Below are 14,506 nucleotides of genomic sequence, written 5' to 3' on the forward strand. Positions count from 1 at the left end.
GAACTATGTGGGTTAAATGATCGTTTAATTATTAAGATTTCAGAATTTTCTTATTTTGAGTATCGACATGACTTGCTACGCCCTGGTAATCAGCTTGTGGTTGACATATCATTTTGATATCAGTATACAATTAAACAGACGTATATACAGGGTTGTTGCCTTTATCACTTTCAGTATTTCAGTAGCTTTTGGTAAACCATGTTATCTGTTTCATCACAGTACTTGTATCCCAAGTCTTCTAAGAACTTTTGGAAAGTCAAGTTTTCCTTTGGTGGAACAGACACACCAGCCAGCACTTTCCCGATATCGGCACCGTGATTTCTATAATGGAATATAGTTAGGTTCCATGACTCACTCAACCCTTGTAAAAACTTCGTCAGGGCACCCGGTCTCTCTGGGAACTCGAATGAAATGATTTTTTCGTTAGGAACCTTGGATGCGCCTCCTACCAAATATCTCCCATGAGACTTTGCTAGTTCGTTGTCAGATATGTCGACAGCTTCGAAGCCGATACTGTGCAATTGCTGCACGACCTGCTTGATCTCTTTCTCGCGGTCGACCACGCTGAACGAGGTGTAGATGAATGCCTTTGGCACATCGCTTGTCGATTCGTGACGGTGTTCGTTGTAACGGTACGAGAATTCGGTAACCGCTCTTGGGTGAATAATCTTCTGCAATTTCTTAAACGATCCTGGCACGTCTGGGATGGTGACCAACAAAAACACCTCTTTGCCCTCACCGAGGACGGCACGTTCGGACACAAACCTCAGTCTGTCGAAGTTCATGTTGGCACCTGACAGGATTGGCACGTAAGTGTGTTTGGAGTGATCAATCTCTGGGTGTAAGTGCGTGATGTACTTCTTCATACCTGCCACAGCCAACGCACCTGAAGGTTCGACGATACTCCTTGTATCCTCGAAAATGTCCTTTACCGCGGCACAAATTTCGTCCGTGTTTACCAATACGACTTCATCGACGACGTCTTGAGAAATTCTAAAAGTTTCCTCACCGATCAATTTAACTGAAGTACCATCTGCGAAAGTACCCACTGATGGCAATGATGTTCTCCTTCCCCTTTGCAAAGACGTGTATAAAGTGGACGCATCGAAAGTTTCAACACCGATGATTTTGATATGAGGTGCGATTCTCTTCAAGTAGGCACCTACACCGGCGACAAGTCCGCCGCCACCGACGGGGACAAAGACTGCGCCAATCTTGTTTGCAATGTGGACCTGTCTCAATATCTCCATGGCGACTGTACCTTGACCAGCAATGACGTATGGGTGGTCGAACGGTGGGATGTTCGTTAGACCGCGTTCCTTTGACAGTTTAGTACACTCTGCTTTGGCCTCGTCGAAGTCGTTACCGTATAGCACGACTTGGGACCCCAACCTGGAGACGTTTTGGTATTTGATCGATGGGGTGGACACGGGCATGACGATTGTCGCTGGGATATCCAAATGTTTGGCAGCAAAGGCAACACCTTGTGCGTGGTTACCAGCAGAACAAGCGATGACACCTTGGTTTTTCTGTGTATCGTCCAATTTCGCCATCATGTTGTAAGCACCACGCAATTTGAAGGAGAACACAGGCAGCAGATCCTCTCTCTTCAGTTGAACGTTTGTGTTGAGACGCGATGAGAGTCCGACACCGTGGGACATTGGTGATTCGTCTATAACGTCATAGACAGATGATCTAAGCACGAGACGCACGTAATCTGGCGTGTTATCCGTCTGCAGTTCATCCAGCTTCAATTCTGAGTGCAGTTTCACCAACGAGGGGGACAGTTGTTGGTGGAACAGTCTTCCGGTGGATTTAACCGTTAGACGCAGCGCGGTGGCCGTTGCACCGCGCGGCAGGGCCAGCGCCAGGGGGGTTGCCCGCAACAGAGCAGTACTGGACATTAAGGTGAGTGTGTGCAAGTTGTTTCTTCCTCTGCGGGAACCTCTTGGTGTTCAGCAGGAGCGTTTGCCAAGGAATTCAATTGATATGCACAGATACCAGATAGTGAACAAAATAACCATCTGAGGTCATTATTTACTTTCTCGAAAATTTTCCGCAGCGGGAACGACGAAGGAAAAAAAGAAAAGAAAGGAAAAGTGAGGCGTCTGGCGGTCACATGCTCGAATTGCGAGCAGCAGCTACTGACCATCAAAGAGCAACAACGACCACACTGAAGTACATCGTTGGTCTGGGGAACACATATTGTTAAAGAATATACACATATATAGTTAAAGCGAAAATTATTTGAGAATTAGTTATTATTATTATTATTATTATTATTACGATTATGATTTTTATGATTACTATGTGGCCCCCCTCACTTATATCGGTTTCAGACAGTTGAGCATTGGCAGCTCTGTAGACGCAGACAGCTCTTTATTGGACTTATTGATCCTTCCAATTGAACTGTCCTGCATACCAGAAGTCCCCGTCTCCATATCTTCATTCTGTGAGAAATTAAAATCCTTTAGCAAGTCAGCAGACGTGACAGTCACCGATGGTGCGAACACGGTGGAAGGTTTGTAAGACCCCTTGTGAATATCGTTCCCTGACATAAAAAGAGTCCAATCTATAAACGGTGCAGTGGGAAGAAACTAGGCACACACCACGAGCTCTCTCCTACAGCAAATAAAATGCACTTAGCTAGTATTTGGGAGTCGAGCATTCTCTCATCCTCCTACCCACCTTATATATACGTATACATCACTGCAAAGGAGGGGGGGGGGTACAAGACGGAATAGAAATGAGCTGATGACTGATTGATACAATCAACTCTCGAAGTGTCCAGAAAGCGGCACCTGATTACAATAAGGTTTCCCTTTTCTCGCACCCACCCACTCTCTGCACTGTTCAAAGCCCAACTCTGGACGCACAGCGCAGTACGGTCAAACCCCTCACCCCTCCCGCAGACACACACTGAATCTAGTACTCACTGAGGGATCATGTCATGTCCCCTTTCGGAGATGCCGAGAAACCCGCTGAGGGGTTTTTTCTGCGCTTCGTCGAAAACGAGACGCGCGTTCGGAGATACGCGGGCGGGGAAGAGTGATTCCGCGGAGAGAGGCCCACGCTTCCTTGCGCTTTCCCCTTTGGGAAGACGCTTCTTTTCCTTTCTTTCCAGAATTTCCCCGAATGGTACAAGAGTGTGTGGGTGCTGACAGAGAACGAGTAGAGTGGGTGTGGGTGCCTGTGTTATCGAAACATATTGCATCGTGATAGTCCCACACCACAGGAGCAGTCTTTGTCATGTTATTTGACTTCGAGGGCATGCAGGAGGCCCAGACCAGACACTCTTGTAGGGTTCACCGTGACGACACACACACACATTCCTCTGGAGGTTGTCCTCCGAAAAGTACTGCACGGGTTAAGAACCAGGCAAGGAACGTTCTGTCTCCGCGTCTTTGAATGTAGGTAACGTGTATGTGATAGATATGTACAATTGTAGAGGGAACGAAGTTCCCGCATTCATTCGGAAACGATGGACTCGGGCTCTTCCGGATCAATCGGGAATATCTTGTCTGGGTTCATTATCCGCTTTGGGTCAATGGCTATCTTGATTCTTCTCATGAGGTCTATCGGCGTGTCCCCCAACTCGTCGTGCAGGTACGTTCTCTTACCAATACCGACCCCATGCTCCCCAGTACATGTACCCTCAGCGTACAGGGCCCTGTGGACCATATGTCCCACTATTTTCTTGACCCTCTCGAGTTCGTCTTTGTTCGTGTACACAATGAACGCGTGGAAATTCCCGTCCCCAGCGTGCCCGACAATTGCATTAATCAACCCACTCTTGTCCATTTCCTCCTTCGTCTCTTGGATCACTTTAGCAAATTTAGAGATGGGTACAGCAACGTCAGTGGTCCAGATACGTGCCCCAGGGGACTTGAGTTTCCCCTGATCGAGAACAGACCACAGAGCGACTTTCCGCGCCTCCCAGAGTTCCTCCTTGGCCTCCTCGTCAGCTGCAAACTCGAATTTCTGCGCGTGGTTCAAGTGTGAGATCTTCTTCATCTCACCGACAAGCTCGTCAATGACCGTCTGCGTCGTGCCGCCGATCTTGAAGAAGATCGTGGACGTCTCTAACCAGTCGTTTCTTGGGGTCGCGTCGTTCACGTTGATCAGGTGCATCATGTTGTCGTCGAGCAATTCCATCGCGTTGACGTTGATCCCCGCCTGAGTGATGCTACTCGAACAAGCGGCCGCGTCAGCGATGCTGGGGAAGGAAACGACCACAACGGTCTCGAACCGCGGCTTCACGTGTGTCTTCAACGTGACCTCCGTGACTATCCCCAATGTGCCCTCACTCCCTGTGAATAAACCGTTCAAGTTGTACCCTGCACTGGATTTCTTGGGGCGTCTTTTCGTCCGTACAATAGACCCATCGGGGAGCACAACGGTAAGATTGAGTACGTTTTCCTTCATTGTCCCGTAACGGTATGCCTTTGTCCCCGAACACGAGTTCGCCACACACCCAGCGATCTGTGCGCCGGGTCCCGGGTCACACCCGAACAGCAACCCTTGATCGTTCAAGAAATCTTGGAGGTCCTCCCAGGGGAGCCCGCCTTGCACCGTGACGTCGAGGTCTGTCTTATCGAATTTGATGATGTTGTTCATGTATTTCGAGATATCAATGGATATTGTAGGGTTTCTCGTGGGCAAGTAGTGCCCCTCGAGAGACGTACCACCTGAAAACGGTACGATGGGCACGTTGTACTCGTGACATAGAGCGACGATCTGGGACACTTGATCTGTGGTGTGTGGGAATAATACGATAAGGGGTCTCTGTTGCGGGGTAGGGTGGTGTGTGTTGAAGTCACTATCCGAATGCTGTTCTAGTTCCCCAGGTGAATGAGTGAAATTATCCTCGTTGTTCTCCAGTACAGCTTTCAACTTTCGAACAAGTTCTGCAATCTCCTTTTGATCGGTGTTGTACCTCAGGGGTTCCAACTCCTCCAATTTCGTAACAGATTGATCATTAATAATCTGGTGTTTATGGCCAATAAGTTCCTTCACTTCAGCGCTCTCATGAGCGACCACATACTTTTCCCACCGTTTAAACTCCTTCGACTGTGACAGCAAATACCCTAGACACCCAGCCGCACCAGCGACAACGACCGCCTTCCCCCAACTCCTAGAGGGGGGACTCTGCCCACCGGTGACGTACCCTCGCGACCCTGATGGAAGACGTACCCGTAGCACCTGTAAACTACTCCGCGACCAGGGACGACGCAGGGGCGTCCTCAACGCAATTCCTAGAGTCATCCTGAAACAACCAGTACGGGAATTTACCAACTGTGTGACAAACGGGCACTGTACTGCCTCTACATCCTGGACCCTGAGTCACCACAGCTTTTTTAGTCACCACACTGCCCAAACGTTTATATATACCGAGTCGTCGTTACTGTGCTGTGCTGTGCTGTGTGATGTACCTCAAGAGTATTTAAGGGGTAGATCCCTTTCCCCCCCACCCCCCACGTCTTGAGCACAACCCGCCACGCATTCAGCCGAAAGAGGAAATAGCGTGGGGGTGGGTCCTGGGGCCCGGAGAAAGCGGAGGAGAGCGGAGAAAGCGGAGGAGAGCGGGGATACGCACGTGACAGCAAACGCATCCAGCACGTGGCCCTGCCTCACCACCCACGCACCCACGCACGTGACACCATTTCCTCCCGACCACGTGCCACGGCACCAAAAAAGCCCCCCGCACGGAAAACACCCAGTCACCCGGTCACCTGGTCACCCACAGCGAGCCTCCGCCTAAAACCCGTGCGGGTGGGCCTCACACCGCACAGCACAGCAACGCTCCCAGCACCAGCTGCAGACCACCCCCCACCACAGCAACGACGACCAGAACGCTGCGAAGTGTGTGACCCTCTCGAGAGGGAGGCGATGCCGCACACGTGTCTCCGCAGGGCGTGTAGACTGAGAGCGTGAGCAGTCATCGAGACAGTAAGGTAAGGTAAGTCACACCGCGTCTCTCTTTGCATCTTGCATCTTGCATGTGTGTATATATATTGGGTGCTGTTGTGTTTTCCGTTCCCTGTCTTGATCAAGAACAGAGCAGCAGCAACAACGCGTAGTAACGGGGACAATGTCGTACAGGATTAGCACGGGGAGAGGCGGGGCAGGGAACATATGCAGTAGTAGTGAGAAAGTGTCGCCCAAGATCATCGCGCAGGGGTCTCAGACGCCAAGTATCTTGCAGCCCGTGTATTCCACAGGGCGTGGTGGCGCGGGGAACATGAGGAGGAATGTGGATCCGAAAGTGACGAGGCGAGCTCAGGATGTGGATGTGTCCTCGGATGGCGGTGCCGGTGCTGCTGCTGAGGATACAATCTTGGAGGATGAGGATTTTATTGGGGCACCGACCGCGGGGGATGAGGATTTTATACCGCCGCTGACGAACGAGGATCTGTACGAGGAGCAGGGGAATAATGGGATCGCAAACGTGCTGAATACAGTGAGGTCGACGTTGTCGCCCATCGGTAGTAACGTCACCGCGTCGAGGAATCACAGGCGGTCGAGTGGTGGACACTCGTCATCCGTGGAAACGGTGAGGGAAAACGCGGACGCTGCTGCCGATGCCGCTATCGCTTTTGAAAGAGACGATGTGGAGCAGGAACAAAGCAGACTGCTAGCGAGAACAACTTCAAGGGACCGTAGTAGGAAACACCACCACCAGAAGAAGTTGCTGAAGAGCAGGAGGGAGTCCAACTCGGGGAAGCCACCACCACCGATCGTCATTGGCCGCGGCGGCGCAGGGAACATCGTGTCCCCAATAACCAGCACAAGGTCAGGAGGTTCAGCAGGTGCAAGATCCAAAACGAAAAGGACAAACAACAACAACAACAATGATAATAACATTCCAGAGGGGGACAAGAAGAAAAACAAGAAGGGCATCTTCTCCTCAATAATAAATATATTCGCATAAATAAATACAAACAGGCACTCACATTCAACACCTCACTTCAAGCGGCTATTTTCTCCGATACACCGCGACGGCGGTCCAATAACCCGCCGTCTCCTGGAAGGTAGCTCACTCCATCCAGGAACTCGTCCACGGACTTGGCACACTTACGGCCCTCTTGGATCGCCCATACAATTAGCGACTGACCCCGTCTGCAGTCACCAGCAACAAACACGTTCTCCAAAGGGTGATCACCCCCATCACTGTACTTGTAAGGTTCAGCAGCATCCGTCTGGATGTTGCCCCTCTCCGTGACTGCGATTTTACTCTCGGCAACAGACACCAACGAGGGTCCAGTGAACCCCATGGACAACAAAACCAGGTCTGCCTCGTACACTTCCTCCGTATCGGGCAACTCAGACATGACCCACCGGCCACCAACGCGAGTCCATTCCACTTTCACAGTCCGAATCCCAGTGACTTTGCCAGCGGAGTCTCCCAAAAACTCCTTCGAGAGAATGCAGTACGCGCGCGGATCGTTACCGTACCGCTCACGGACCTCCTCGTGCCCGTAATCAACCCGCATGATCGCAGGCCATTGGGGCCACGGATTCGTGGACTTTTGCCGCCGTGCTGCAGCAGCAGGCATCAGCTCGAAATTCAACACACTCTTCGCCCCGTGGCGAACACAGGTCCCAAGACAATCGTTCCCCGTGTCACCACCACCAATCACAATCACCTTCTTCCCGGCGATCCGCGAACGCACTTGCGACAGAAGCTTGTCCGATGATAGTAGCCCGCGCGTGTTCAATTCCAATAGACTCATTGCAAATTCGATGTTCTTGTACGCGCGGCCCTTTATCGCCAGATCCCGCGGGATGGTGGACCCGATCGCAAACACCACTGCGTCGTACTCAACCTTCAACGACTCAAGGGTAACATCCTTGCCCACCTCAACGTTCGTCACAAACTCAATGCCTTCGTCCGCCATCAAATTCAACCGCCGCTCGACAATTGTCTTATCCAGCTTCATATTCGGGATACCGTACATCAATAACCCACCACATCGGTCCGCCCGCTCATACACAGTAACGTTGTGCCCGATCTTGTTTAATTGGTCCGCACAGGCAAGACCAGCTGGACCAGACCCAATGATCGCCACTTTCCGCGACGTCCTCTTCAGTGGCCGTTGTGGCTGCATCCACCCGTTCTTGTACCCGGTCTCGATGATCTGTCTCTCAATAGACTTGATACCAACAGGATCCTCCGAGATCCCTAGCGTACACGAACCCTCACAGGGCGCGGGACATACCCGCCCAGTGAACTCGGGGAAGTTGTTCGTCCTCAGTAACGTTTCCAGTGCCAGCTTCCACTCGCCTCCTGCTACGAAGTTGTTAAATTGCGGAATCTGGTTCGAGACAGGGCAGCCATATTCCAGGTCAGACTGGCAGAAGGGCGTCCCACAGTCCATGCACCGCAGCGCTTGTGTCTTGATGTCTTTCGTGGAAAGACCGTTCTGGAATTCCAACCAGTCACCTAACCGCTCAGAAGCGGGTGTTGTGATCTGTGGCAACTTGTGCTTGAATTTGACAAAGTTCGGAACCTTCTTCCGAGGAGTTTTGCCCTGGACAATGTAGTCCTCAATGTCTTGCAATTTGGGTTCAGATAGGGTCGAGCCGTTCGAGATAGCTTTCTTAGATTTGCCGCCGTTGGCGATAGAAGAAGTCTGCTGGCGACTCTCTAACTTGACAGACAACAAGGCCTTCTTGTAGTCCGTAGGGATTACCTTCACAAAATTGCCAATGTGCGAAGCTAAATCACTTAGGAGCTCTTGCGCCCGTGGCGAACCAGTCTTTTCCAGATGCTCTTGAATCATCTGTTCCACATACTGAGCATCCTCATGATCCAGTTCAGCCTCCAACTCGATCGTGTCCTTGTTAATGCTAACCTCAAAGGATCCCTTGTTCTGCACATAACAGTAAATGATACCACCGGTGGCACCAGAAAATGCATTGACCGATGTCATCTCAGTGAGGACAACAGCCCGACCACCAGTCATGTATTCAAATGCATTGTTACCTGTGACTGCCTCGATGCAAATTTCAGCACCAGAGTTACGAACGGCAAATCTTTCGCCAGCAGAACCAGAGATGAACGCTTTACCTGATGTAGCTCCGTAGAAACAAGTATTACCCACGATGACGTTTTCAGCGCTGGTCAATTGTGAGTACTGTCCGGGCTTGATTACCAAAATACCACCACTCAGACCCTTACCAACGTAATCGTTGGCATCACCTTTCAAATTGAACGTTATACCAGACGGCAAGAATGCACCAAATGACTGCCCTGCATGTCCATGGAAATTAACGACAATTGTGTCTTTGGGCAGACCGTCCTCGCCAAACTTCTTGGAAACCATGTATCCGAGCGTAGGACCAACAGCCAAGTCAGTATTGATCAACTTGATGTTATCAATAACAGTCGAAAGCCCTTTGCTCAGAGATTTTTCTGCCCTCTCAATCAGAATGTTGTCTATACGACCCTCCCGTTTGATATCCTTGGGTGTTGTGCATCTGATATCAACATCCTTTCTGATGGTGTAAGATGGTTTTAAAATGGCATCAACATTGAGCAAAGAGGTCTTGGAACCTAGGTCTCTTCTTTTCCTCAATTTTTCTGTACGACCAACCATCTCGTCAATGGTACGATATCCGAGTTTGGCCATTATCTTCCTCAAATCCTCAATCAAGTTGTAAAAAAAATTGATGACATGTTCTGGTTGGCCGTCAAACTTGCTTCTCAAATAGGGATCTTGGGTAGCAATGCCAACGGCACATGTGTTCAAATGACACTTCCTCAACATGATACAACCCATCACAATCAATGGGATTGTTGCCAAAGTGAACGACTCTGCACCAAGTAAAATAGCAACAGCGATATCAAAACCTGTACGCAACTGACCATCTGTCTGCAAAACAACCCTCTTTCTCAAATCGTTCAGAACCAGAGTTTGTTGTGTTTCAGCAAGACCCAACTCCCAAGGACAGCCAGCGTGCTTGATGGAGGTCCATCTAGCAGCACCAGTCCCACCGTCATGGCCAGATATGGTAATGTAATCTGCTTTAGCCTTTGCTACGCCTGAGGCAATAATTCCTACACCAACCTCGGACACCAACTTCACGGAGACTTCGGCAACAGGATTGGCACACTTCAAGTCGTATATCAACTGTTTCAGATCCTCAATAGAATAAATATCGTGATGTGGAGGCGGGGAAATTAAACCGACATTCGGGGTAGAGTGTCTGGTCTTGGCAATATCCTTAGAAACTTTATGAGCAGGTAACTCACCACCTTCACCCGGTTTAGCGCCCTGGGCTACTTTAATCTGCAATTGGTCCGCATCAGATAAGTAGTAGGAGGTCACACCAAATCTCCCAGAGGCAACTTGCTTGATCGAAGATCTCATGGTATCACCATTTGGCTGAACTATGGACCGTTCGGCGTCTTCTCCACCTTCACCGCAATTAGATTGAGCCCCGATACGATTCATAGCAATGGCTAAAGTAGTATGGGCCTCTTTGGAGATAGATCCGTATGACATGGCACCAGTTGTAAATCTTTTCGCAATGACAGTCCACGGTTCGACCTCCTCTAATGGAATCTCTTGTGAATTTTCGTAATCTAATTCCAGTAAACCTCTTAATGTGCAGTCTCTGATGACTTCCATTTCTTTCTTGATGTATTTCTCCCATGCATCATTGTTCTTGTTTTTGACAGAGTCTCTCAAATTTGCAATGGCAGACGGGTCATTAACATGTTTAAATCCGCCATGTCTCCAATGGTATTCACCATTACTCAAAACCTTGACTGAAGGAGGAGCAACGGCATTATCGGGCAATGGGAAACCGCGCTCATGCAAAGAGAAGGCATCCTGAGCCAAAATTTCGAAGGAGGCACCTTCGATTCTCGATGCAGTACCAGTGAAACATAGATCGACCACTTCTTTCGACAAGCCCAAAGCCTCAAATATTTGAGCACCTTTGTAGGAGGCTAGCGTGGAAATACCCATCTTGGACATAACTTTCATGATGCCGTGGTCTACGGCATATATGTAGTTGGAAATTATTTCATCATCACATAGTCTTGTTTCATTGTCATCCTTGGTGGTGTCTCGAAGCAGATTTTGCTTTTTCAAGGTTATTAACGTTTCCATGGCCAAGTATGGATGGATTGCATCACACCCAAAGCCCAAAATCAAACAGAAATCGTGGATTTCTTTGGCTTCACTTGTCTCCAAAACAAGAGCAACTTTGGAACGGGTTTGTTCTCTTATCAAGTGATGGTGGATGGAAGACACCGCGATAAGAGACGAAATGGAGACTCTGTCTTTGGAGATCATTCTATCGGAAATTACAATAACGCGTTTGTGTTCGCTTTCAAGCAAACGGGATGCCTCGCGATTAATGCGGTCTATAGTATCCCGGTAACCAGATAATCCCTCCTTCTTGTCAAAGGTAATGTCTATTGAGCCCACTGCCCATGAAGAGTGAATTTTTTGCATATTTGTGATGGCCAAAAACTGCTCTTTATTCAGTATTGGTGTCTCCAATTTCAAACGTGCGCATTGTTTTGCAGAAACCTCTAACAGATTACCTTGTGGCCCGATAAAGCATTCGGTTGACATTACGTTGGCCTCCCGGATTGGGTCAATTGGTGGGTTTGTGACTTGCGCAAACAGTTGTTTAAAATAATCATAAAGAAGGACCGGTTTTTCGTTCAAACAAGCCAATGGGGCGTCATTACCCATCGAACCCAACGCTTCACTGCCAGTCAGGGCCATTGGAGATAACAACAGACTGATTTGTTCAAAAGTAAAACCATTTGCCAATAACAGTTCGTTATTTAGCGTAGAACGATCTTGGCCATTTGGAGAAGAGTCTAAAGCTAATTCTTTGATCAAAGACGGTAGAGTGATAGTCTCACTTTCTAACCATTTAGAAAAGTTTTCGCTTGTAGCAATCTCCTTCTTCAGACCATCTTGGTCGACGATAGAACAGGTTTCAGTGTCTACTAAAAATAAATCACCCGGGTTTACATTACCCTTGGTGATTACTGTGCTGTCATCTAGAGTCTGAACAACCCCAACTTCCGAGGCACAAATAATTTTCTCATCGTTGGTCACGTAATACCTACAAGGTCTCAACCCGTTTCTATCAACGCGTGCACCAATGTACCTTCCGTCTGTGAAATTCAAAAGAGCAGGTCCATCCCAAGGTTCCATTAGACAAGCGGCCCAATCGTACCAGGCCTTCAACTGTGGGTCCATATCCTTTCGGTGAGCTTCTGGCACCATCATCATGACGGCTTCTGGCAAAGATCTCTCGAGTACCAATAGTTCGAGCATGTTGTCTACAGCGGCAGAGTCTGAACCCTTATCTGGGATAATTGGGAACAATTTATCCAAGCTTGCCAACTGACTCAATTTCTCGGAAGACATATTCCCCTCACGAGCCTTCATCCAATTTATGTTCCCCCTTAGGGTGTTTATCTCACCATTGTGGGCCAGCCAACGTAGAGGTTGCGCCCTGTCCCAAGACGGGAAGGTGTTTGTGGAGAATCTGGAATGAACAAGACCCAAGTAAATTTTGAACTCTGGATCAGAAAGATCCCTCGCGTAGTATTGGAATACCTGTGTAGGTGTCAACTGACCTTTGTAAACTATTATTTTATCACTTAGCGAACAAATATAAACCTTCGCATTATCGTGATCATATATCTGTTCTGTTCTCTTCCTGAACACGTACAATCTATGCTTCAATGTGATTGATGGCTGGTCCAGATTATCTGCTGCTACGATCAACGGCTGGATGACCACTTGTGGTTCAGATTCCCTGGTGGCAGAGTTCAAAATTGTGCTATCAACTGGAACTATTCTCCAATCAACAATAGTTAACCCAGTCTCAGACGCAATATCATTCCAAGTTTGCTCATTGAAGTAGAGAATGTTATGAAGAAAGATATTCCCTATGGCGTATTCTCCCTGCTTCAAAGTCTCCTGTTTGAATTCTCTTTTAACGAACTCGTGTGGGATGCTTAACAGTATCCCGGCACCGTCACCGACACCTTGATGAGCAGCACCTCTATGGGCCATGTTGACAAGAATAGAACGGGCATCTTCCAAGATATCGTGTCTTGGATTTGATGCCTTCGTTGCAATGAAACCTACACCACAAGCATCATGTTCCAACTCAGGGTTGTACAAACCGATTTGCTTAGTGGGAAACCTCATTTGGTGGCAGTTGAATCCGAAATCTTACTTGTGATGCCTTTTTTTCTGTATATATAAAATGCGCGAGAACGCTTCGAAGATCAAGTTCGCACAGATAACGAACTGAAAAAAATACAACAGTAATAAACAACAGTACCGCAATGACTTGCAGGTAGCTATCTTAAAACTGTGGGTGTTGTGTAAGGGCGATATTTCCCTCTTTTATCGTTCTCTCCTGTTAGAATACAATACAGTAGATGTACTATAATTTAGTGCTCGATGCTCTGATGTGTAGAAATCCTGCGGGCACTAAAAAAGAATGTAAAAGAAAATGGTAACGGCAAAATGAATAAACGGGGTGTGGATTTAGTAATCCAAAACGATTACTAAATCACCAGGAGAAAAGATTTTTGCATCCGTTTAAAATTAAGAACGTCATATATATATACGTCCGTGTATATTCATGTAGTAATTTCCTCCAACGACGAACGGCAGAAGCGGTCCATCTCGAATATTGAAGAAAGGAACGTACAGGAGGAATGACAGAGCAAAAATGAAAGATGTATTTTACGACTGAAGGGATGGGGGGCATTAACTAACCTTTCTGCACCGTGGAAATAAGGTGGTTTTTCCCGGAACTCAGAACGTCCTGCCACTGAACATCGTCCAAGAGAAAATTGAACAACGCTGCCGTTGTTTCCCAGCAGCCTCCTAGAACAATAGAAACGAACGCTGATGGTAGTCACAGTATCACACGCCAATCGAAGTCACGTAAACCCAGCCAATAATATGGGAGTACGCCCGTCACGTGAAAGATAACGCGCCCGGGATATGATTGGACCCCCGCCCCTTCTGGCAACTGGACCACAGCTGCCCCAGCGAACCGCTCGCCTATAGCCGGTTCAGGGCAATTGCTACACTCGAGTGCCGTCCCCATGTAGAAACCAAGTAATAGAAGAAATTGCACAGCTAAGCAAGAAGAAGGGTTTTCCCATACACACAACAGACACTGCCTGTAACGAACAACAACGTAATGTTTGTCGCCTCATCGGGCCGATGTTCTTGGCTACGAGGAACAACCCTCCCCTTCTCTGAATGCACTTCGTCTTCTGCACAGAAACTGCAGGGGAACGTCAAAAGAACAACTGTTTTTCCCTCTCCGTCGCCGGTCCTCGAAGAAGAAGAAAAAAATAGCCTTGTCATTTTTCCGCAGGGAAAAAGAACAACGACTCATAAAATAGAATATTCCGGCCTCTAAGGGGAACATTCCGTCTTCTACAGAGGTAACCCCGAAGAGTCATTGATTCAATGGTATATTTGGGTAACTCTCC

General features: G+C 48.4%; 4 protein-coding genes across 4 annotated transcripts; 1 reads left to right on the top strand and 3 right to left on the bottom strand.

Moving 5' to 3' along the window:
• Nucleotides 1–170: 170 nt before the first annotated feature.
• On the bottom strand, nucleotides 171–1,904 carry ILV1 (threonine ammonia-lyase ILV1; the record flags this gene model as incomplete). The annotated part of the gene is made up of 1 exon (XM_022607088.1): nucleotides 171–1,904. One exon carries the CDS (start codon nucleotides 1,902–1,904, stop codon nucleotides 171–173), a length of 1,734 nt encoding a protein of 577 aa, XP_022463719.1.
• A 1,564-nt stretch (nucleotides 1,905–3,468) lies between these two features.
• DLD1 (D-lactate dehydrogenase) lies at nucleotides 3,469–5,265 on the bottom strand (the record flags this gene model as incomplete). Its single annotated transcript, XM_022607089.1, has 1 exon — nucleotides 3,469–5,265. One exon carries the CDS (start codon nucleotides 5,263–5,265, stop codon nucleotides 3,469–3,471), a length of 1,797 nt encoding a protein of 598 aa, XP_022463720.1.
• Nucleotides 5,266–6,091: 826 nt separating this feature from the next.
• Nucleotides 6,092–6,931, top strand: PAR32 (Par32p; the record flags this gene model as incomplete). Its single annotated transcript, XM_022607090.1, has 1 exon — nucleotides 6,092–6,931. One exon carries the CDS (start codon nucleotides 6,092–6,094, stop codon nucleotides 6,929–6,931), a length of 840 nt encoding a protein of 279 aa, XP_022463721.1.
• Nucleotides 6,932–6,968: 37 nt separating this feature from the next.
• On the bottom strand, nucleotides 6,969–13,196 carry GLT1 (glutamate synthase (NADH); the record flags this gene model as incomplete). Its single annotated transcript, XM_022607091.1, has 1 exon — nucleotides 6,969–13,196. The coding sequence occupies one exon, from the start codon at nucleotides 13,194–13,196 to the stop codon at nucleotides 6,969–6,971; it is 6,228 nt and encodes a 2,075-aa protein (XP_022463722.1).
• Between the last annotated feature and the right edge of the window lie 1,310 nt (nucleotides 13,197–14,506).

This window comes from Huiozyma naganishii, chromosome 3 (genome assembly GCF_000348985.1).
Source record: "Huiozyma naganishii CBS 8797 chromosome 3, complete genome".
In the NCBI taxonomy this organism is placed as follows: domain Eukaryota; kingdom Fungi; phylum Ascomycota; class Saccharomycetes; order Saccharomycetales; family Saccharomycetaceae; genus Huiozyma; species Huiozyma naganishii.